General features: G+C 42.9%; 1 protein-coding gene across 3 annotated transcripts in view; it reads right to left on the bottom strand.

Annotated features, from left to right (window-relative positions):
- Positions 1-25,046, bottom strand: part of Hacd2 (3-hydroxyacyl-CoA dehydratase 2) — an 86,770-nt gene that overhangs the window by 4,091 nt on the left and 57,633 nt on the right. For all 3 annotated transcript variants that reach the window (NM_023587.2, XM_006522570.3, XM_006522571.1), the window contains 2 exons: positions 5,223-5,344; positions 2,976-3,154 (listed from right to left, as the gene is read on the bottom strand). In NM_023587.2, coding sequence (NP_076076.2) covers positions 2,976-3,154; positions 5,223-5,344 — 301 coding nt within the window. The remainder of the gene's footprint in view (positions 1-2,975; positions 3,155-5,222; positions 5,345-25,046) is intronic.

Below are 25,046 nucleotides of genomic sequence, written 5' to 3'. Positions count from 1 at the left end.
AAAAACATGCACCACCACATCTAGCTCCAAGTTGATTAAAATTTCAGTGCCCCCCTCCCCCACATACACAAAGAACATCAAGCTGTCAGAGGTAGCCAGAGATATAGCCAACAGCCCCAAGGCCGCTGCCACTTGCCCTCAGTTACTGTGAGGAAGTTACTCACAGAAAAGGCTCAACTTATGCAGAGAGACAGAACTATTTTGGTATGAAAGCCAGAAAATTTGACAAGCTCTATAATCTAAAAACTGGAAGTAAGGATATAATTAAGCCATAAGGAGTGCTAATTGTAATCATTTGAAAATGCGGGGCCAGCCACACTGCTAGCTTTCCCTTAGGAAAGGGACTCGAGCTAAGCATGCTGAGGACACTTCCCTTCCCTGGCTCCATTTGTGACCGACCGCCTTAGCCCACAGATGATGGTAATGTCCCAGTGGCTACTTGAGAGGGTGGTACTGAGGGCCATTCAGTAGGCCCCTCAGTCCTAAGGGAAAGAACCGACTCTATCAGCAGAGTCACACTACAGAAATGAGGACAGATGCGTGTGCGCGCATGCATGTGTGCACGTGCTGTGGTGCATGTGTAGATAGAGGTCAGAGGAACACTTGCAGGAGTTCTCTCTCATTCAACCATCTGGGTTCCAGAGATGCTGCTCAGGTCGCCAGGCTTGGCACCTTTAACTGCTGAGACACCTCGCTGGCCCAGGTGCGGCCCTTTTCATTCTATTACAGTCTGCAGAGGCCCCTCGTGCTCCAGGTACATGGATGTACGTGGGAGGGGACACTAGGTGCTCTTGGACTGTGTTTTAGTTCCAGTCAGTGGTGACTTCTTGGTGGCCAAAGCACTGAAACTTCTTTATCAGAATAGCCACTGGGCTCAGCACAAACAACTCCTGACATACGTAGCCCATCCAGCCATGCTGATGAAAGCCCTGACAATATTAACCTGAACAGGCAGCTGAGAAGTCCATCACCTTGGGTTGGGCCTGAACTAGAAAGCAGAAGGCAGGAGGAGGAAAGAGCCAAGGCTGGGAAGGCAGAGCTCTGTGGTGGAGACGCGGGCCAGCTATACAGAACATACGCCTCTCCTGCACAGCACCTGCATTTGCTTCCCAACACCATGTGAGACAGCTAAAAGCATCTTTAACCAAGTCTAGTTTCAGAGGATCAGATGCCTCTGGCCTTCTCAGGGATCTGAACTTATGTGTGCACACATGCCTCACTCATAATTATAAATAAACCTGAGCTGACTTAGTGGGTAAAGACACTTGCTAAGCACGTCTGACAGCATGAGTTTGATCTCTATATGATATGGAAAGAGAAAACTGACTCTAAACTTTTCCGCATGTGTGCTGCAGTATGTGTGCACGCACATACATTCTCCTAACAAATAAGTAAGCATAAATGAAAAACAAAGAGTTCTGGGGCTGCAGACACAGGCTAGTGGGAAAGGACATGCCCAAGGCCCTGTGTTCATTTCTAGTAATCTCACTGCTATAAAAAAAAAAAAAAAAAAAAAAAAGATGAGGGCAGAGTTCTGACCTAGGCCTGTGCTTGATCCTCTCTCCCTGAAGGTCAAGATGGAAAATACCACGGGGTTGGCTGTGTTTTCCAGTAGGGGCCCCAGTGTCATGGAGGGCTGCTGTGTCTGACCTGACAATCAGCCTAGCAGTAGGCAGCAGGAAGTCTTGGCCAGGCTGGTTGCCAGCGAGAGAAGATCATCAGGGTGAAGTCCCCGCAGAGGTGTGAATGTGTGATGCCTTCCCTGACCTTTCTAGTCATTCAGAGTGGGACATATCTCCTGCTTATCAGAATAGAAGCAAATACCGAGACGCCCAGGGGGTGCTATTCTCAGAGTAGTAAAGTCACTGCTGTGCCTTGCTGCTCTAGGGGGCAAACCTCAAAGGTGACAATCCATGCCTTTGCATCATGTACATTTGCACTCTTCCAGATTTGCCTTTTGTTTCAACATCCAGCACGCTTTCTGAAGAAAAATGGCTGTTAGTCACCAAGGTCTTGGTGTTAAAGGAAGCTTTTGGTAATGAATAGAGTGGAAACTGAATCATGAAGCAGGACTGTGTCCAAGAATTTCTCCAAGATAAATGTTCAGATGAAATCTGCACAGAATTTTTTTCTTTACAATGCGTAAAATGCAATTTCTACAGAGGGACACAAACATGTCATTTATGATGGTTAGGATGACTCACTCAGATAATGCTGGGGGCTAAAGAAATTTATCCCTGCTTGAACTTAGTGGGGCTTAGGGAAGACTAAGAATTACAGTGGCTACAGTATTGCCAAATGAGCTTGGTTTGTCCTTGGGTCTAAGAAGGTCCTTTTGGAATACAGAAATCAACCAGGAGTTACAACTGAGCAGAATCCGAGAAAAAGACACACTCCTCACTGTCAAACGTGCCCTTTCTGTTCTGGTCCTGTGCGTTCAGAGGTACATTTGATTTTCCGTACATTTAAGCCATCAGAGGTTCTATTAGAATAACTGGAAGCCACACTGCAGGGAACACTGTGTCCAATTCTGAGGGTTTTGTACTCAATGAGAAATGTAGAAAAACAATATATCTGTTTTTATTTTGTTATTTGTTTCTGATCAGCTACTGGTCTCTTAAAGTGAAGTGAAACTGCCTATTTTGATATATTGAGCAATGCGAACATCTTCTTACAATGTTTTTCACAAACCTTAATAAAGCAATTCTGAAGAGACAGGAAAATGAAGCTAAGGTAAGGCCATCTGGTTTTCTGCTCTCTCCTTCCTACTTGGCCTAGCACAGCAGTGACCTGCACACTGCAGCGCTACAGAGAAGGGTTCATCTTTATCCAATTACTGCCAGAGAAAATTCCCTCTGAAAGTCAGTGGTCAATAAAAACCAAAGCATCCCATAAATGTGATTTATATTACACATAGAGCAAAGATGTAACTCTAGTTACCGCAGAGCTGACCTTTATCACATAAATATACTTACGTGGAATGTAGGAGATCATGATCAGAATCAGGAATGCATGGTAATCAAAGGAGAAGTTGTATTTGTTAGGTAAGCTGATGGAGTACAGGCCGGCCTGCCGGACAAAGGGCAGAGCTGCGTATATTGTGAGGAGCTCTCCTGTCACTCCCATTGGGTACAGCACGATGAAAAGTGTGTACCTGAAACAGAACAGAGCCCTCACTGAGCGCTCAGAGCCATATTTACAAGCACCGCCTTCTCAGAAAGCTTGTGTCTGCAGCTCCATTCCCCGTTTTTATTTAGCCTTTATATGCCAGTTTTTGAAAGCGGCCATTGTAGGTTCCCAAATGTTTCCAAATGTTCTAAAGCAAAGTAACTGTCAGTCAGCTTCGAAACCTGGCTCCTTCAGAACATGCAGCTTTAGAACGGTAGAGTAGGGGCATTAAACTCTAACAAGGGCCTTCCTTCCCTGTGGGGACGGAGAGGAAGGAGATGGAGCAGCCATCCAGGAATCCCTAAGGCACGCCAAGCTGCATGCAGACTGAAGGAAACAGTACATTACACAGCTACATTCTGCTACTTCCAAAATGCCCATACAAACTACTGTGAAAATAAAATCTTGACTAATTTTAACATTAGAAAATTCCTAATAGCTTTGAATTTTACAAACAAACCCACACAGATAAATTACTATTTCATGAGGTGTTCACACAATTATTTTCATTTTAAAAAGTTTTTATCTCTTTTAAAAGAATTCAGAGGGAACAGGAGAGAGGGCTCAGTGGTTAAAAGCACTCGTTGCTCTTGCAGAGGACCAGGGTTCAATTCCTAAGCACACATGTGGTTGCTCACAGCCACTAAAAGGTCTTCTGGCCTCTGCAGGCAGCGGGCATGTTCGTGGATACAGATACCTGCAGACCAAACATGTACATACATGAGGCACCATCATCCCTGTGGAAATTGTCTCAGCTCAAATTCAAGAAACTGTAGCCATTTACGGCTCAAAATTAACCTGGATTAAGCTTCCAGGCACAAGAATCTGCCCAGAAACAAGTCATTTTCCCTGTTGCCAACCTAGATCATTAGGCAGGGCAGTGGAGAAGAACTGTCCATAGACCACAGAGAAAAATAAGCCAAAGAATTCTCTGAGAACAAAGCCAAATCTAGGCCAACAAGTGCAACAAGTGTCCCCACAGACGGACAGCCTTCATGATGGCCGTGCAGGCTGGTTGGAAGCTGTTACTTTTCCCTTCTTTTCCTCCTAAATATAGTCTATTAAAAAAAAAACAAAAGGCTCATATCCTTGAAATGCTAGACACTGGATTCCATTCCTAATTCAATCGCTAAACTCAAACTGTGTAGTAACAACTGTTTTCTTTTTAGGAAATGAGGTGTCTTAGCTCCAAAGTCAGCCTGGACCTTTCTGCTCTGTCATCCTCACCCCACAGTTCCTCATGCACAAAATCACAACTGGATAAACAGATGTGCCATCAGCCTTTTGTCTAAGTCACAATTAAATTTCATTATTGTTGTTGAGACCAGAGTCTCATTCTGGGGCCAGAAATTGTGGCAATTTTCCTGCCTCAGCCTTCCAAGTTCTGGGATTATAAAAGGGTGAATCACCATGCCTGAATTCATTCATTCTTTGTTTTTTTCCTTTAATGTAAGTAAGTACACCGTAGCTATCTTCAGACACAGCCGAAGAGGGCATTGAGTCCCATTACAGATGGTTGTGAGCCACCATGTAGGTGCTGGGAATTGAACTCAGGTCCTCTGGAAGAACAGTCAGTGCTCTTAACTGCTGAGCCATCTCTCCAGCCTCACATGCCTGATTCTTAATGAATATTACTGGTAAAAATAATCAAAGCAAAATAAAATTTATAAGCTGAGAAAACCATGTAATGTTTGCTATTAAGTAAAATAACCTCACATGTCATAGTTTCTTGACAAAACAAGACTAGGAGATGTAGACACGGACCACAAGGGGACAAGTTCATCAGCTAAACTGAGTAAGGACAAAAACAGATAATATAATAAGTCTCTGTTGAGTAACTTAACTGAAAAGAACAGAGTTCAAGAAAAATAATCTAAGTAAAATATGAAGACTTTAGAACAGTGTTTCTACAGATAAAAGTCAAGACCTTTCTGGTGAAATCCCCATCTCATCCAATTTCAGTTTTGGGAAGTTGGAGGCAATAGTCAGGCAATAAAAGGCAGATATGGTGTGGGTTCTTACAAAGTTAGTACTTGCTGTATGCACTTCTTTACCTGGCCCATTTGATGATATAAGGCAGATGGTTTAATAGACTGAATGTGTAAAAGGAGTAACGGATAATTTCCGTGATTGTCCAGGCAATGACAAACAGAAGTACACTGTCTTCACTCTGCACCTGGAGGAGAAGAAAAAAGATGTAAGAACAAACAAAGGAACATGCACAAGAGGCATTTTATAATGTGCACTGCCTGCAGGGCTGCCCGGCCACAGCCACCCATCCTTGTCCTCAAATGGCTGCAGCACAGCTTAGAAAGGGCTTGCTGATCAAAGACAAGGCACCTCCAACAGTTCTATGGAGGCACGTGACAGGAGACTCCGTTTGTGGATCAGTGGGAGCAGCAAGGAAGGGAACTGGATGAGCAGGATACCTCAGCAAGAGAGAAACACACCAAGTTTCTTTGCTGCTCTGATAAGGGAAAAGTGAGGTGGAGGAGTCAGAAGTAGGTAGGGAGAGGAGGCTAGGAGGACAAGCGGGTGGGAGGCTTGGGATCATCACCAAGAATCTGTGTGCAATTAGTGTGACAGCGGGGAATCTGAGGACACTTCCAGAACACAAATGTGAGGATTCAAGCATGGTGGGTAGGGTGAGCTCAGGAAAGAAGAGGCACAGGCCATATACCAAGCAGGTACCCTCTTGAGGAGACAAGAGGCCTGCTCGCTCACACAAGGCAGCTAGACCAGAACGACTTTGACACTGACTGCCTTACGCTAGAGAAATGGTAACCTTGGTCAAGTTCCCTTATGTGTTTGATAGGTGCTGTTCCAGGGGAATTTATGGCTGTAATACAGACTCCAGCACCCCTCCACCCCACTATGAGTTTATAAAGATCCTTTGTGAGCAAAACCCAACAGACAAGCTTGCACTGCGATTCACCTGTTTCCCCTGTCCTACATGGTTGGTGAGTTGGCTGTGAGTTAAAGTCCTACTCAGTAAACCGAGCAGACTACTATGTGCTGATTTCTCTGTCTCATCCCAACCTGTAGTGACAAGGGTGTAGCAACCCTGCCTTCACTTTTGCTTCTCTCCATCTGCAGAGCCAACAGTTTTTAGCACTTGCATTCTTTCTCAGAAAGTGTACATGGAGTGATCCACCTACACAGTGAAATAAGTAGTCATTTACATAGCTATTAACTAAATTGCCCTGACAAAGAACTTCATAAATGCATGGTTACTATTCTCTAAAAATAATAAGAATTTCATCCTGTCAAGAGCAGGAGTACTTTCTGCTTTAAGGCCAGAGCTAAGTACCATTAAAGCTCACACTGAGGGCTCCAGTCTGCCCATGAAGCTTTGCTTAAAGCCTATCGGATACCAAAATCTACGTTTATCGGATATGTTGCTTTTCATGGACTTTGTAACCCTCATTATCTGACAGTGATGTATGTTTTTTATAGATTTATTTTATCAGTATTATTTTTTACAGCTGTGGCTAAAACCTCTTAAAGGCTTCCTATAGGCAGCTCCTCCAGTGTTCTGTACTCTAGCTCACCTTGGAAACTGAGTGTGTAAACTCATCTTTTGTTTCCCCAAAGCACCTGATGCTTTCCACAGGACAAAGTTTTGCAACTATCTGTGAAGCAAAGGGATCCAACTGACTGGGCTCACTCTAAAGACCCAGTTCCGTTCTCTTTATACCTAATATTGGTTTGTATCATCTTAGTGGCCTACACATAGACAGGTAGTCAACAAGCAGGTAAACTTCAAAGTTCTCGCTTCTGACCCAGCCAAGCAGGCATCTGAAGGAACGGACAGTTTTTACACTTTACTCTTTATTTACACTTAACTCTTTCAAAGGTCAGGATTAGGAAAATGGCCATGTTGGACAATTATTAACTGTAGATCAATAATACATCCTTGTGATCAACATGGGATTTGGAGAGGTAGAAAGACAGCTTAGATGTTAAGAGCATTTCTAGAGAACCTAGGCTCAATTCCAAGCACCTACATTGTGGCTCACAATCATCCTTAACTCCAGTTTCAGAGGATCTGATGCCATTTTTTGTCCTCTGTTGTCACCAGTGACACACATGGTACACAAACATACATGCAGGTAAAACACCCATATACATAAAATTAAAATTAAAACAAGAAGAGATTTGGATAGTCAGAGGTAAATTTTTCTGATTTGTAGAAATTATTCAATAACAAAGAACAAAGGTAAAATATAATGGGTTAAAATCAACAAGGGGACCAACAAGACCTGAATTGGTGTCTGTAAGTCATGTCACAACAGTATTAGTCATGACAGTCAAAAGGTGGACAAAAGCCAAGGATCCACAACTGCATGCATGTATGCGCACACACATAATATGAAATATTATTAAGCCTTAAGAAAACTCTTACGCATGTTAGAACATGGATGAATGAACTTTGAAGATTATCATCAGTTAAATTTGCCATTTGCAAAGGACAAATGCTGTTTGACTCCACTCACATGCAGCATGTGAGTGGTCGCTACATAGATGAGAAAAATAAAGACAGAAGGTTGCTAGGAGCTGGGCAGGAGGGGGAGGGGGTGGGGGGGAGGGGAACTGCTGCTTAACTGGTAGAGTCTCAGTTTGGCAAGTTGAAGAAAATGATGCGGATGGAAGGCAATCATGGGAATGCACTTAAAGTAAAACTGTATTGTACACTCAAAAATGACCAAAATGGTCAATGTCATATATATTTCACCACAATAAAAATAAGTTAAAAACCTAATTATGTCAAAGTCAACAGAAAGAAATATAAAGTTTTCTATAATTCAATAGAAAAATGACTTCAGTACAGACTAGAGAATACTGTGGCTTATGAACCCAAGAGATGGGAGCCAACAGGGTATGAGGGTATAAAACTCACGCTCAGCCAGTTACTACTACAATTCTGTAACACTCTAAATACATCAGACCTCAACTAGGAGGCGGAGTCTGTCAAAAGAACACTTGCACTAACTAGCAGAGCTTAGCCTAGGACAGGAAACAGAGCATGTACGTTAAAGTATGTAAGAAGGACACCATTAATATGAGACTAATGGATAAAAGAAAAAGGAATAAGATGTTGGTGTTGATCTGAAATCAGAAAACCAACCTAACAAAGCAGCTGGCCAAGAATACCTGCTACCTTCTAAAGCTGCAGGATTCTGGGCCTTGGACTTAAATCCAGAGTCCAGGACCAAAGAAGAATTCCACAGAGAATGGGTGAGCTGAGTGGGAGCTGGCAGGGTGTCCTGTGCAGTGCCTTGGATGTGCTGGGGCAATGGTAGCACAGAACTTGTGGGAGTGGCTAAGCAGTGTCTGGTTTAACTTGAGAGAACCCACAGCATGGATGGCCAGGAACTAGATACTGGACAGTCCAGAGACTTAGGGCAGAACCAAACACAATGGGCCAAACAACAACACAAAGAATGAAATGATTACTAATGATATTCTCTACACTCATAGATCAGCGCCTTGCCATCATCAGAGAGGCTTCCTCTGGCAGCAGATGAAAGTTGGTACAAAGACTCAAAGCTAGCATTATTTGGAGAGTCTTATTGGAGGTCTCTATCTAGTCCCTCCCTTTGGGACTTGAGGAATCCAATGGAAGAGGGGGAGGAAGGACTGCAGCAGTCAGAGCGGATGGAGGACACCAGGAAGACACAGCCCACTGAATCAACTAGGCAGGGATCATATGAGCTCAAAGACAGAAGCAGCAAGCACAGGGCCTGGAAGGGTCTGCAGCAGGTCCTGTGTGTGTATGTCACAGCTGTCAGCTTGGTGCTTTTCTATGCCTTCTGACAGTGGCAGCGGGTGTGTCTCTAGCGCTCTTGCTGCTCCTCAGAGTCTTCCTTTCGTTAGGTTCCTTGTCCAGGTTCAGTATGAGGGCCTTTGCCTTGTCTCATTTCTTCTTGGTTTGTCATGTTTGGCTGTTGTCTCTTGGAGGTCTGTCCTCTCTGAAGGGAAACCAAGAGGGAGGAGGTCTGGGGAAGAGGGGAGCCTGAGGGGAGATGGGAGGAGTGAAGGGAAGGAAACTGTGGCTGGGATGTACTGTAGGAAAAAAGAATCTTTTTCAAGAAAAAAAAAAAGAATTAAGAGATTTAAAGCTGAGTATGGGGTATACACTTATAATCCTAGCACTCAAAAGGCTGAGGTAAGAACATCCTGAATTTGAAGTCAGCCTAAGTTACATAGTAAAATTAAAGGGGGGGGGGGGAGTGCATGCGAAATATTCATGGAAGTGTCATAGTTCTTAATTGTGAAAAAAGTTGAAACAGCTGAAATATCCAGTAACTGGGGACAGGTAATGTAGTCATACAACAGAATATGACTCGGCAGCACGAAGGGAGGAAGTCAGTATGTGCTACAACACGGAGGAGTTAGACAAACCAACAAAAACATTAGCCATGCTGGGTAAAAGAAGCCGATTCTAAGTGGCCACTGTCTAGAAATGGCAACTTTGGAGACAAAACATGATGGCTAGGGACTGAGAGCACCAGTGGGGACAAAGCATCATATTATGGAGATAGAATGTTCTAAACTAGACTAAGGTATGGTGCTTGCACAACTTGCTAAATCTGTCAGAAAGTAGTGGATATCTAAAATGGTGAATTTTTAAAAATTACAATTAAATTTAAAAATAAAGTTTTAAAAAACAAAATTTCTATAAATAAATAATACTGATTTTTAAGGGGGAAGGGGTCACATGAGGCGAAGGAGGGAAAGAGTTATAACTGGGATTTATTAAGGCTTAGGAAGGACAGAGAGCAGGGTAGGAAAGGCATCCACAGGGTCTCTAGCCTAGGCTGGCTTCAGACTCCTTATGTGGCTGAAGATGACCTTGAATTTCTGATCCTTCGTTTGCACCTCTAGGATGCTGGATTACAAGCATGTACCACTATACTGGTTTATATGAAGCTAGGGTTTGAATTGAGGACTTTGTACATGCTAGACAAACAATATGTTAACTGAGCCATTTCCCTGTCCCCCAAATGTCTTGCAGGCAGCCTTTGTCAGAGATGCATGTTCATAAGGCACACAGGGTTAGCAGAGGCACCTCACTGGTGTAGTATGCTAGACAGATCCCACTGCACACCACAGGCACTGGTTCCTCTCCCTGATCTGAAGCCAGGAAGGAGGTAGCGTGTAGGTGGCTTGTGTGGTTTAGCCAAGGGAGTTTACATAGAAATCCAAGCTGGAAAAACAAATGGGCACAAGAGAAAAACCTTTACGCACAAATAGCATCATATGTTTGACTTTAAAAGGCACAGGGACTATCAGCACATGGAAGCTGTCACTTTTGTTACATTCAAAGAAAAACAGATGGTGCACACAAGAAAGCCGCTATTATAGAAACCCCATTCTTCTTAGTACTTTGAAACCTGCTGTTTATCACTCCACTCATTTCAAAGAACTTCTGAGACCAAGCTTTATGGCAAGCCTTCTTTCTTCTTCTTAATACCCCATTCCCTGGGAAAAGAGAAGACAGGAGGGGAGGAAGTGATATGACAAGGTTACAGTAAACTATGGGATGGGACTAGAGGCTGTTCATGACTAGAGTGTCTGTCTTAGTCTGCCCCAGCAGACTGCCCACCCTAGACAATGGAAGTCAGTTCTCTCATAGCTGGACCAGGGTGGCAGGCAGTATGACTGGCTGTGATGAGAGCTTGTCCTGACTTGCGTGCAGGTAGCTACCTTCCTGATGCAGCCTTACGTGAGGGTAGGGAAGGGAGCTAATTTTTTATGACCTCGGATATATGCAACTGTCCTCCAAAGGCTCCTGTCCATATACCATCAATGCTAGGATCATGTCTTCAACACAGGCATCTGGACAATGCATTTGGCATGGATGCAGACAGGGGCACTATGTGGTCCATAGCAATGTTCTAAGACAAGTATTTTTCTGTAAAAGGACCTATAGAGTAAATAAGTTGGGTTGTGCATGATATGAAAACTTAAAGAAATCTTGGTTGCTTTTTATACTCCTTAAAAAAAATGTAAAACAGCCAGATATGGTGGCACATGTTTTTAACCCCAGCACCCAGAAGGCAGAGGTAGAAGGTAGGTGGATCTCTGTGAGTTCAAGACTAGCCTGGTTTACATAGTAAGTTCCAGGCCAAACAAGGCTATGTAGTGAGGCTGTCTCAAAAAAAAAAAAAAAAAAAAAAAAGGCAGGGAGTTTTGGTAAACACATTTAATTCTGCAGAGCTGAGGGCTCTATAGACAGCCTGGTCTATAGAGTGAATTCCAGGATAGCCAGGGTTCAGAGCTATTACATAAAGAAACCCTGTTTCAAAAAAACAAAAAAACAAAAACAAACAAAAAACCAAAAAACAACAACAAAAAAACCAAACCCCCCAAACCAAAAACCAAACAAATAAACAAACAAACAAAAACCCACCACCCCCCCAAAAAAAACCAAAAACCAAAAACCAAAAAACAAACGGAACAGCAACCCAACCCAACCCCACCCACCAAACCCCCTGCAGGCTCAATCTAGCCAATCAGCCAACCTCTATAATAGGTTCATTTAACTCTCACTTTTGCCCTTCCTAGGATCCTTCTTACCACACAAATGGTTATCCTTCTCCAGCATTCCTTTTAAAGGCTGGATTTGAAGGACAGGAGTACAGTCAATATGATGTCCTGAGGTCATTTCTTCATGCAAACAGCACAGTGCATTTGTATAAATCTAAGTGATAAACTAGAATAAACTAGAATTGCACATCTAGAGTGTTTAACCGATGTGCTGCACTTTCATAAGGTGAACGCCTACATCAGGATCACCACACAGGAGTCACCGGCAACAGTCTGTTCAGCTCCATTTTGTGATCACTGCTGTGCTGTATCATAGACCAAAATGATAGTCTATGATACAGACTATATCCACAGCCAAGACACTGTGGGGAAGGCGTGCACAGGCTGGCTGTTCACATCAGAGCATCTTAGGATATCCTGTGCTTATTGTGTTTGTTCCTCTTTGTTGGAAAAATGGATGCCTATTCAACTTCTCTGCTTATTCTTTTCAATAGCTATATAGGCAACAATAAAGCTATTATATCAAAGGTCTAAGCTCTTATACGCCAAATGCTTCTGTGCATAAACTGCCTCACAAATTCCCATCTTACAGTGAGAGTAAACTTCTGAAAATCCAACCTTAACCTTCAACATTTCTGATATGCCTTCTAGGTTCTGGGCCACACATGTATGAAATAAATGGCCAGTACAGTTGGGAAACTAGGGACTTGGAATAAAGAAAGAAAGAAAGAAAAAGAGGTTTCTTCTGGTTGGAGAGACGGCTCAGTGGTGAAGCACTTGCCACACTTGCAGACAATGTGACTTCAGTTCCCAGCACCCATATGGCATTCTAGTACCAGGAAATCCAGAGAGCTACACACACACACACACACACACACACACACACACATGCATACTTTAGGCTTTCTGCTTTTGGTGGAAACATTTGCAAACATGTGAGCACTAGACTCAAGTATTGGAGGAGCCAGTCTAACCTCATGACATATACATATATTCACATACTCATAAAAGTTAGCTATAGAAGTGCTTTTCAGTGTAAGTGAGTGCATGCATGTATATATACAGGGAAACATGCCTTAATCTTTCTATACTTAAAGAGCTCATAACCAATCAATAGCATCTCTGGTGCTGTAAGCTCTTCAACTGCTCAAACTCCAATTCTCTTTGAAGTGCAATTTTAAATTAAAAAAATCACATATTTTAATCATATTACTTCCCCTCCCAGATATTCCATCTCCTACCCACCTACCGTCTTGTTCTTTCTCGTTCAAAAACAAACAAAACAAACCCAAACCCTAAACCCCAACCCAAAAGACAAAGAAAGCATGTAAAAGCCCATGGTCTGATTTATACTATCAACCATTGCTGAGCATGGCCTGGCCTGAGGTGTGTCACATCATTGGCCACGCTGATTTTCCCTCTCCCCGCAGATGTACACTAAGTACCTCCTGGTTAGGGTGAGCTTTGTGTTCATTGTCCTGCATGTAGGGATTTTCAGACCATGACTCTTAATACAACTCACCACCAGAAGGAACCTGGACTCTTTGGGCAGGGGAAGTATAAGGTAGTCTGGGAACTTTTCACTGCATAACATAGTAAGGCATTTCTGAAGGGTGGAAGTAAGATGAAAGAACAAGGGAGGCTGCCATGCTACCTCCCAGGGAGCACAGGGAACCATTTCTGTACGTTTTCTGCCAAGAATAAACAGCTTGAATTGTCATGAGGAAACTCTGGATGGATCTAGGTTGGAGGCCACTATAAAGTATGCTCTTTACTGTCAAGGATGTGAGCACAGGTATGCACATGTCAAAGATGGAGGGGCTTCTGAGGCCTGACAGGTGACATGGACACCTGTCACCTTACCTCCTTCCCTTCTGTGTTGTGCTTATCATAGTATCTGAGGCAGACAGCAAACCTCCTTGGACATGAGTGCATGCATCTAGAGTATGTATAGAACCATATTGTTTGTACATGCATGCATTGTTTGGAAAGTTAGTGAAGTGTGCGTGGGCCTCATGGAATAGGTGGCAGTTACTAAACCAAGCTGACTTCCTCATCTGGAGGGCTACATACAGGTACTAAGTCTGTGACTCCCACACCTAAGCATCTGGAGGGCTACATACAGGTACTAAGTCTGTGACTCCCACACCTATGCATCTGGAGGGCTACATACAGGTACTAAGTCTGTGACTCTCACACCTATGCATCTGGAGGGCTACATACAGGTACTAAGTCTGTGACTCCCACACCTAAGCATCTGGAGGGCTACATACAGGTACTAAGTCTGTGACTCCCACACCTAAGCATCTGGAGGGCTACATACAGGTACTAAGTTCGTGACTCCCACACCTATGCATCTGGAGGGCTACATATAGGCACTAAGTTCGTGACTCCCACACCTATGCATCTGGAGGCAAGAGGATGCCATGCACACCTTACTCTCAAGGTTCAGGAGAAGAAAAATAATGATACACATATGCACATATATAAATAGAATGGATATAGTAAAATATCAACAGGAGAAAGATCTGAGCTACAGGTATACAGCTCATTGTATTATTGTGGCAATTTTTCTGTAAGTTTGAAATGATTTCAAAATAAAATTTTTTTTCCTTTGGTAAAAATTTTCACCAGTTACCATGAAATCATTTTAATAAGCACAAAGAACATATTAAGTTCTATGTGAACAATTAATTACAAACATTAGGACTGAACCGAGGGCCCCGTGCATACTAGGCAAGCACTGTATCACTGAGCACACCCCCAGCATAAACAATCTTTTCAAAAACATCCAGGGGGCTGGGCATGGTGGCACACACTTTTAATCCCATAACTCAGGAGGCAGAGGCAGGCAGATCTCTGTGAGTGAGAGGATATCCAGGGCTACAGAGTGAGCTCCAGGACAGTCAGGGACACATAGTGAAACTGTCTCCAAGACATAAACAAAATATGAAATCCATCTAGCTGCAAGCTGTGGGGGTGTCCACACAGGCAAAGAACACAAATACAGACAGGATTCCTAGAGCAGGTTGGCTAGTGAGACGAGCCATATCAGAGAGCTCTGGGTTTGACTGACAAGCTTCTTCAGAAGAATAAAGTGGACAGAGACTGAGGAAGACATGTCAACCTGAGGCCTCCACATGCACAAGCACCTGGAAACATATGCACACATACTGGCACACTCATGTGTGTACACACATACTGCAAGCACACAGACACATACCACACACATAAGAGAAAATGGAAAACAACTCTTATAGCTATAGTGGGGTAGAAGCAGGAAGATGGCTACAAGTTTGAGTCCAGCCTGATCATTAGTAAGTTCTAGACCAGTTAGAACTACTTGTTGAGGCCTTGTCTCCAAAATTGGGGAAAAAAAGAAAAAAAAGGTCCAGTGAGATGGCTTTGCAGGTAAAGACACTTGCCACCAAGGCTGAAGACCTAAGTTTGACCTCGGGAACCTTACAGAGTGAAAGAAAAGAACTGACACCCCCAAGTTGTCCTCTAAGCTTTGCCTGCATCCACTTTAGAAGTAAATATAGTTACTACCAGGCTTGTACACTGCTTACGGAGAAGGCCTCAGGATGTGCTGGAGAGACAGGTTATGAAACAGTCTTAGGAAAGACAAGAACGTGTATTAAAGAAAACTTACCAACAAGGGTCTCTGAGAAAGACTAACAGGTTGAAGGCTGGCCCTGAGCTGTGCTAGCCTTTTTATTGTCTTAGAGGATAAAAACCTCAAGGGTAGGCCACAAACTTGCTTTGAAGAAGGGCTAGCCTAGTTAGAAGCCAAAATCAAATTCTTAATAAATGCTTTAGATTAGGATAATAATCATGATTATGATAATGATAGTTCCCATTAGCAGGGATAATTATTCCTTAAGCAGGATAAAAGTAATTATGTAGAAAATTTCACCAGTTACTGTGAAACTATTTTAATAAGTATAAAGAACATATTCCTTTCTATGTGAAAAGTCAATTATATTTCTGCTAGAAACCTCAGGATATAGAAAAGTCTTCAAAACAGTTACATGGACTGTCATCACACTGTTGTGAAAGGATTGGGCTACATGATGGCAGGTATGTGGTCAACACACTAGTTCACTGGATCCTTCTAAGTGCCAGGGCTGCTCTGAGTACTTTGTATATGTTAGCTCCCAGTGTGCTCTATGAAGGACAGGAGTGTGGGAGGTGCGTGGGGCTCCTTAGGAAGTAGAACATGTAATCATTCGGTTGGGGCAACTGAGGCAGGACAAGTGGTCAGAACACCTCACTCCCTCTGCTTCACTAACGAACGATCCCTGCCATGCAGTGAGGAACCCGAGGCCCTGTAGTGATCTCAGCCACTTACACTAGCTGAAGGACTAGGACAGAAGAACACAATAAGGACAGTCTCCATCCTTTAACTTGAATAAAAAAATAACTCATTGAGATGTTGATGTATATATATATATATATCCTTAGTAAAATATAAAAATGCTGAGAAGGTGGTTTAAAAACAGACATCTGGATTCTTTATCTTTTAACATGACAATTTCATATACTAAAGTACTCTTTATGATTAAATCCATGACAGGATACATGACAAACCAGAAAATACCTTTTCTGTTTGTTTGTTTGCTTATTTGTTTGAGACAGGGTCTCTCTGCATAGTCCTGGTTATCTTAGAACTCACTCTGTAGACCAGGCTGGCCTTGAACTCACAGAGATCTACATGCCTCTGCCTCCTGAGTGCTGGGATTAAAGACACGTGCCAGCATGTCTGGCTAAAATACTATTATTTTTAATAGAAAACATGAACTAAGTAATTTAAAAAATCACTATTTACCCCATTTAGAGGTGAGAAAAATGTGTTGTTATCCATACACATTTTAACTTACAAAGGAAACTAATCAAAACATTCTTACCATTGTAACACAATAACAGAGTTTCCTCCTCCTCCTCTTCTTTTTTCTTCTTGGCAGCAATTTGAGACACAGTCTCATTATATAGCCCAAGCTGTCTCAAACTTAGAATCCTCCTGTCTCAGCCTCCAAAGTGTTGGTTAGGATTACAAGTATGAACCACCACACCCAGCCCAGAACATTTGTTATTTTATATGTGTGGGTACTTTGCATGTACGCCCATGTAGCATGTGTATATACTATCTACAGAGGGCAGAAGAAGGCTTCAGATCCCCCAAGACTGGAGTTACAGAAAGTTGTGAGCTGCCATGTGGGGGTTGGGCATTGAACTTGGGTCAGCTGGAAAAGCTACTGGGACTCTTAACCACCTACCCATCTCTCCAGCCCAGGACTACTTTAAAAACAAACAAACAAGAAAACAAACAAAACCAAGGAGAAGAGCTTATTTATTTATTTTGTCTGTGTATGTGGAGGTGAGAGGAGAACTTCCAATTATCAGTTCTCTCAATACCACTAAGTACTCACTAAGTGTACTCACTAAGCCACGTCATCAGCCCAGTGGGCTACTTTGCTGGGGATTGTTCTTGGTCTACCAAGTCATCTTGGGTATGAAATCAACTTTTCTAAACAGAACATGCACTAAGAAAACCATAAATAGGCATGCACTCAACAAGCATCTTACAACTAATTCTGCATTACGGCATAGCTAGGCATGCAGCTCTGAATATCCAAGTGTTCCCCCATTTCTCTAGCTTTATGGCTTTCTAGGTATCCAGCCCATTTTCTAGAATGCATGAACATACCAAGAGGGTACTTAAAGTGGGCTAGTCTCATCACAATGTCATCGAGTCTGTTTCCAACTGTAACTCTGGAAGGAAAAGGACCTTCAGACTTCTTAGATGCACTTCTTGGAGCAAGTTACTCACCCTCTCTGAATCTTGGCTTCCTCATATGGAGACTTTTGCCTTTGGAGTCATACAGTGATTGTAGGACTCTCATTAGCTGCTGGCCTTTGCTAACATTTTTCCTTAGTCCTAGATGAGTCTCCTACTTCCAATGAGTGCTACTAACTGCAAAGCTTTCATACAGCTATCACCTTCAGTATAGTACGACCCATGCAAGAGATTCTATCAGGATGGGGTCATATGTAGCCCCACACATCTAATCCAATAAGTAACCTATGAACTAATATTCCTGTAAGTACAGCCACAATAGCTTAGAGAACAATGTTCCCAGCATCAGGCTGCTGTGACCCTAAAGAAAGAGCTGGGGAACACTTACAACACAGCCTGCCAGCTGTACTTCCCAAGGGACTTTATCACTGTCAGGCACATAAGAGCTGGACACTAGAGTATATCAAATTGGCAACATATATTGTGAGTGCCACAGTATTTATTCCTTGTAGTGTAGTAAGTACAAAAGTTTCAAAAGATAGAAAATACAAATAAAAGCTCTTAGAGCAGAGATGAAAACAGCACCCATTGTCTCTGCCCATGGCCACTCTGTTTGACTCGTACAGTGAGTTAAAATATTTAAACTAGTTTTTTGTTTTAATTTTTTAATTTTACATTTTAATGGGAAAGTTAATGTCTGGATTTTTACCTTTTCCTAAGAAACTCAGACTGGATCTGGCAGGCAATGACTAGCTGAGGCCTGCTTTTATGAGGTGGCCTGCACTCACCAGTTCGTCTGTCACCAGCTGAGCCTTGACTCCAAATGGTAAGGGAATGCAATGGAACACATCTGAAAAGCTCTGGGCTCTCCAGAGCTACAAAGCACTTTCCTCTGAAGTCATGAACTCAAAGTGCTCCCCCATCTCTCTAGCTTTATGGCTTTCTATGTATCCAGCCCATTTTCTAGTACGCATGAAAGTACCAAGAGGGTACTTAAAGTGGGCTAGCCTTTACAGCTGACCCAGTAAGACAGCCACCAGCACAGAAGGAAGGCGAGAGACAGAACTTCCAAACTCTGGCTATTTTGGTAGAGCCAGAGCAAAGCAAAGGGTAAGAGGGAGAAGCAGGAAAGTGTGGTCGGTTTAAACAAACATCTATGGCAGCAAGCGGAAAAGAACCAAGGTAAAGCTTGGCCATGTATAAACCTAGAATACTCATGATTAGTCTGCCCACTTAAGGCAAAGCAGGCCCTGCACATGCACACACACACACACACACACAGCCACACAAGTATAAAGTTCATCTTACCGGGGTTTTACACCAGACTTGAAAAAGGTCCTCTCTGGAAAATGCAGACAACTTAGTAAAGTGCCTTAGTTCTTTTATGATACATCACTGCTTATAATGACAGTTTGAACATGATAAGGAAAAGTAAAAAAATCATTACTGGGCCCTCTTTCCTAAACATGAGTGTATACTTCATATGTCTTTTCTAGAAGCATAGGAATAGGAGCAACTTCTCAGGGTCCCCTATGGGCCATAGGATGGCCAACAGACTGACTGCTGAGCAGGATGGCTCTTAGGAGGTAGAAAGCACCAGGATTCTTACGATGTTTTCCTTCATGCTTCAAAATAAATGCGTTTTTAAAAAAGCTACAGTATATAAGGGACTGCTCTGGCAGAGAAGAAAGAGTTCTTCCCACATATAAAAGTTTCCAAATGAATATTAATCAATGCTTTAAGAATGCCATTCAATGTACTGTAGAACACTCCTGTTTAAAAGCACTTTATAGGTCAAACCTTTTAACTTCTCCTGACTTTGCTGACATATTTTAGCAATGCTCACGATGCATGCCAATCACCTAACTTTTACAGTGGGAAACACGGCTCTCTAAATCATGCAGATAATAACAATGCTGACTGTACTCCATGGTACCATCTAACTCAACCTGGAGAGAGGCATGTGGCTTGCTTCTCAGCAAGGGTGCATCTGGGGTATGCTGTCAGAGTGAACAATCTCTCTGAAGGGTGAGACCTATGTGGCCTTGCCCAGGGCCATCAGATCCAACTCTGCATCACATAGGCAAGGACCATGAAAGCCACCTCCACTATCGGGGATCTGTTTAAAATTAGCAGTCCTTAAGTCGAAGAACATACCGAGTACTCCTGTGTTTTCTGACTGTTTTTTTTTTTTTTTTAATGTGTCACAGTCATTTACAAAGCATGAGGAAAATGCACATGAAAATCTAACTGGATGAAGTAAAGAGAACGGAGCATACTGCAGCATGCATGTGTCTCTAAGGCAGCACCTTAAGCCAATTCCCATGAGGACACAAGTACCGGAGCTCACTGCTAACAACTCTTACTGACATCACAACTGTTCTGTGACACATGCTTTGTCTCTCAGGCTGCCCCCAGACAGTAAGTTTCATTTGTTTATTTGGGAGAGTATTAAGTCCAAGTCACACTTCTTTTGTCACTCTTGTGTCCCTGATGTCAAAAGCTGAACATCTTTGGTAGTCTGAGGACTGCAAGGGACCAGATTTGTCCTGAACACTGCCTTCTACTACCAGACAGCTACACTGCATATGTTGACACTACCCAATAGTGCATATGCTTGAAGAAAACAGGTTTCAACCACAAGCTATTTTGCTGTAACTGTCAAAACCTGGGAAAATGCAGGGTGCTGCACAGGTGCATCCATAACATCCATTATATGGAAGAACCATCGTGTTTTAAGAGACTAAAATGTAAAATGCACAAAATACCCTAAAATCTAGGACCAGAAGCGATGAGAAAGAAGCAGGTTGTTCTTCAGCCTGAAAGGACTGGAACTGCCAGGGCAGAGCAGGCCGCTTCTCAGGAGACCTCAGCAAAATGGGCAGGACACTCCCTGCTAGCCCCAGACCTTCTTCCTCCGAATGGCATTTCTCAGAATGAAGACAACTGTATAGGCTTCCCGAGAAATGACCCAGTGTAGCTGTCTCTTCTCATGCCGAACCTGACACCTGGGGATGCTGTGTGTCAGACTTTACTCTGGTGTTACTCTTCATGTAACAGATGTTTATAGGGGAACTCACCAGGATGAAGACAATGTGGGGTGCAGAAACAGACTAATGTTAAGGAAACTTAAGTCATTTCCCTGCCTTGATGAGCTTGAACTTATTCAGCTACGAGCTGATGAGGAGGGCCGCCCTCTGCATGGAGTGAGGCTAACTTTCAATTTTTTTTACAAAGATGGATGCAGTTTTTAAACAAACAACTGACTGAACTATCATCAGAGGACATCCTATTTTAAATGGCATGTGCTCTAGTGGAGTCTGACAGGAACTGAGGGGTTAAGACCATGGGAGAAAGAGAAAGAGCATGAAATGGCAGAAGTGAACCTTGGCCAAGCATAATGGATCTAAGTATCTTCCATATACTGAAGTACAATATTGGAAATTGGCAAGCAGAAAACTCAGAGAAAAATTAGACATTCTGATTTTGCCACAATCATCCCAGATAGGCAATGGCAAAAGGACAATTTAGCAAACAGACAAAAAGCATAATCACTAAGTGCCCACAATTATAAGATGTGGAAGTGATATTCTAGTGTGCTGCCTTTACCCAAGAGCTGTCTAAAGTTTGACAGTGCCTGATTAACAATCAAATAATGAAGTTTTTTGCCTTTAGGAGTGGGCTAATTTTAAAAGTGAAGGTGATGTGCACCCACCTACAGGAGTGTCTAAAATAGAAAGTTAAGGAAATAGATGGAATGGGGGAATGTTGGATGCCTAGCTTTCAAGGGGCCTAGAGGATACTGAGCAGTATCTCAGCAGAGGAGATGCACAGAACATCACTGTGGGAAGGGCACAAGAGAGACTGGCATAGTCCAGGCACAGCATTCAGAAAGACAGTGGCACACTCTAGACACAGTATCTCATCTCCTTGAACAGTAAGATACAAAGCTGCTTCTGCCTAACTCACTAAGCTTGTGGGTGGTACCTGCTGGGAAGGACACAACATGGCCAAGGCACATGTATAGCCACAGGAAGGAAGCTACGAGCCCTCCAGTGACAGCATGGGCAGCATGGGCACTCTGTGAACCTAGCTGGAGAACCAGCAAAGAAGAACAGAAAAGAAGGGGGCCAGGGAGGAAGAAAGAGAAAACTCCCTCCAGGATGAGCCTTACTCCCAGTGTCCTTTCTGCATCTCTATGAGCTAGTGACCGACTGACTCCTCACTACCTCCACTGTGTTCTCACACTCTTACTTCACAACCATGAGGACAAGAAAAGCCTGGGCGACAGGTCATCACCTCCTCATGTGCACGACACATGTAGAGCCTCTGTGTTCTACAACACCAGAACTCAGTGTGACACAGCTGTGTTCCCCACACCTTACCACCAAACAGATAAGAGGGTGCTTTGTCTCTTCTGGATGCCCCAACTTTCTTCTTCAGCTTCCTTTAACTGTTCAGCAGCAACAGACAGATGGGGAAATGCCAGAACCTACCCAGGAGTTACACTTAGTGGTTTAAGGGAATTCTAGGGATTCTGTAACTCTTTAAATATGTAATAGGGAACTCTGGAGTCCACCAACTTAAGATTGTCTCTACATGGTGTCCCTCAGTTAGGAATCTCAGATGGCTCTGTTGCAGCGTCTGCCCTTTTGTATTCTACCAGTATTGCGGTGGGAGGGAATCCCTAGGGAGGCCACCAGAATACCCTGGAAGCAGGGAATAACACTGTTACCATTCAAAGACCACATTTTTTGTTTTTGTTTGTTTGTTTTTTTAAAGATTTATTTATGGATGAGTACTCTATCTGCATGTATACCTGCATGCCACAAGAGGCTATCAGATCACAGTATAGATGGTGAGCCACCATGTGGTTGCTGGGAATTGAACTCAAGACCTCTGGAAGAGCAGCCAGTACTCTTAACCACTGAGCTGTCTCTCCAGCTTTGACCCTTTTTTTTTTTTTTAAAGTTTATTTATGTTTATTTTACAGCTCACCTGGATGTGAATAAACCATGTGAATGCGGTACCCGTGGAAACCAGAAGGCTCTGGGACTGGCTGTGAGCATCATGAGGGTACTGGGAACTGAACTCAGGTCCTTGGGAACAGTAGCCAGTAAGTACTCTTTTTAAAGATATATTATATATATTATATAATTTTACATTTTTTATTTTATGTACATTGTTGTGGCATGTTTGTCTTTGTGAGGGCATTGGATTCCTGGAATAGGAGTTACAGACAGTTGTAAGCTGCCACGTGGGTGCTGGGAATTGCTCTTCCTCTGGAAGAGCAGTCAGTGCTCTTAACTACTGAGCCATCTCTCCAGCCCCGTAGCCAGTACTCATAACTGCTGAGCTGTCTTTCCAGCCCACCACTGATCTTTTATTGTTGTTGAGACAGGATCTAAAGTATCCCAAGTTAGCTTGCAGATCCTTACATAACTAACTGATGACCATTTTGTACTTCTGATCCTTCTGCATGTATAAAGTGCTATACCCAGTTCATGGCCTGGGCTCATTCCATAAGCACTCTAGCTACATTCCTAGCCCCAGCCACTGACTTCTCTCCTAAGGAGACTGAATGCCTGGAATTGGTATAGGGATGAAATACTGGAGAATTACAGAACACTTCCTAGTTATTTCTGTCAGTGGTACATACCGGGAATGTAGGATGCCTGCTGAGAAAAGGTGCAGTGGAGCCAGCCCAAGAGATTAAAAATGTGCTACAAATGGGAAGAACCCCCCCCCCCAAACAGGATGCTCAAAGGAGCTCTCACATACACCAGATGTTTGCCTTGCAAAGTTTCAGTATGTTCTGATCCCAAACCTCCTCTGTATGCCCCAATTCCTCCTTCTGTGTGCTACCTTATATCAGAATTATGTAGCTCTCTCTTTGAAAGCTTTGGAAAGAATGAAAGCTTTGAAAGCTCTTATTTTATGTTTTAAAAAGGTGTGTATGTGGGGCTGGAGAGGTGGTGGCTCCATGGTTAAGAATACTTGCTTTTGCGGCAGAGGACTCAGGTTCAATTCCCAGGACCTACATGGTGGCACCCAAACACCTACAGTCTTAGTCCCAGGGGATCCAACCCCCTTTTCTCACCTCCATAAGGTATTAGGTATACATGTGGTGCACACCATATATACTTGCAGACAAAAATACTCCACACATAAAATACCTACATTCTAACAAATTTTTTAGTCTATTTTTACACACACTAGAATTTGAGAAAAATTTACTAGATGTTTTGATCTAAAAAAGTTTTTCTAGTATGATTCAAATACAGCATTTAAAAATATCTATCTGTTAATACTCAAAAAAATATCCTATATATACAAGCTTTAAAAAAAAAAGAGAGATGGCCAGTGGTACTCCAGTCACCGACCAGCCTGCTGCCCCTCTACAGTGTACTCCATTAACACCCGCCCCTCCCCCTTGGTTTTGGGAATGAGAACTGAAACAGGAGGGTGAAATCAACAGAACACAGGTATTTTTAGGGCATTTTCCAAAGCTTAGAATTCAAGAGATTATCTAGAAATGTTCATTCCTTGGACTTGGTTTCAGATATCCTGTCAGGTGTGGAGTGGGACCTAAAATTTACATTTTAAATAAATAATCTTGGTAATTCTGGTCCAAATGGTCCATGAATACTAAATGTAAAAAGTCTTAGTACTTTAAAGCAGATCAGCCAATGAATCAGCCAGTGAGCCATGAGAGCAGTAACAAAACTTGAGAAGTAGGACTGGGGCTATATCTCAGTTAGGAGAGTGTCCGCCTACCGTGTCTGAAAGCTTGGGCTCAATCCCCAGCACTGTAGAACACCAGGCATGGCGGCAAACCTGAGATCACGATTCTCAATGTAGAGATGGAAGGAGAAGAGGTTAAGGACACCCTCAGTTATGTAGGAATTTAAGGCCAGCTTGGGAGACAGGAGACCTTGTTTAACTTAACTTAACTTTATAGAACCTAGAATCCCCTGAGAAGAGTCTCTGTGAGGGATTGTCTAGATCAGTGGTTTTCAACCTGTGCATCATGACCCTTTTGGCAAACCTCTATCTCCAAAAATATTTTATGATTCATAGTAGTAGCAAAATTACAGTTATGAAGTAGCAGCAAAAATAACTTTATGGTTGGGGGTCACCACAACATGAGGAACTGTATTAAAGGGTCCAGCATTAGTAAGGTCTAGATGAAGCCGACCTGTGGAGATGCCTACAGGACTGTCTTGATTGTTACTGATGTGGGAAGCTGAAGCCCACTGTGAGTAGCACCAGCTGGCTGAGTACAAGAAGGCTGCTCTCATTTGCTCTCTTTCTGCTGCTGCCTAGCAGTGACCAGCTCCTCCATGCTCCTGTTTAAGTTACCCTCAGTGTCAGCACGCTGTCTGGAACTATAGGTGGAAACCCTTTCCCTATAGCTGCTTTCATCAAGGTATTTTTGTCACAGCAACAGAAAGGGAACTAATTAAACACCCTGTAACAAAAAAGGAAACAAAATACACAACAAAACAAAAACCCAAAAGCAACGTGC

The sequence above is a fragment of the Mus musculus genome, chromosome 16, assembly GCF_000001635.26.
Source record: "Mus musculus strain C57BL/6J chromosome 16, GRCm38.p6 C57BL/6J".
In the NCBI taxonomy this organism is placed as follows: domain Eukaryota; kingdom Metazoa; phylum Chordata; class Mammalia; order Rodentia; family Muridae; genus Mus; species Mus musculus.
The sequence above is the reverse complement of the archived record's forward strand: the minus strand, read 5'-3'. Positions and strand labels throughout refer to the sequence as shown.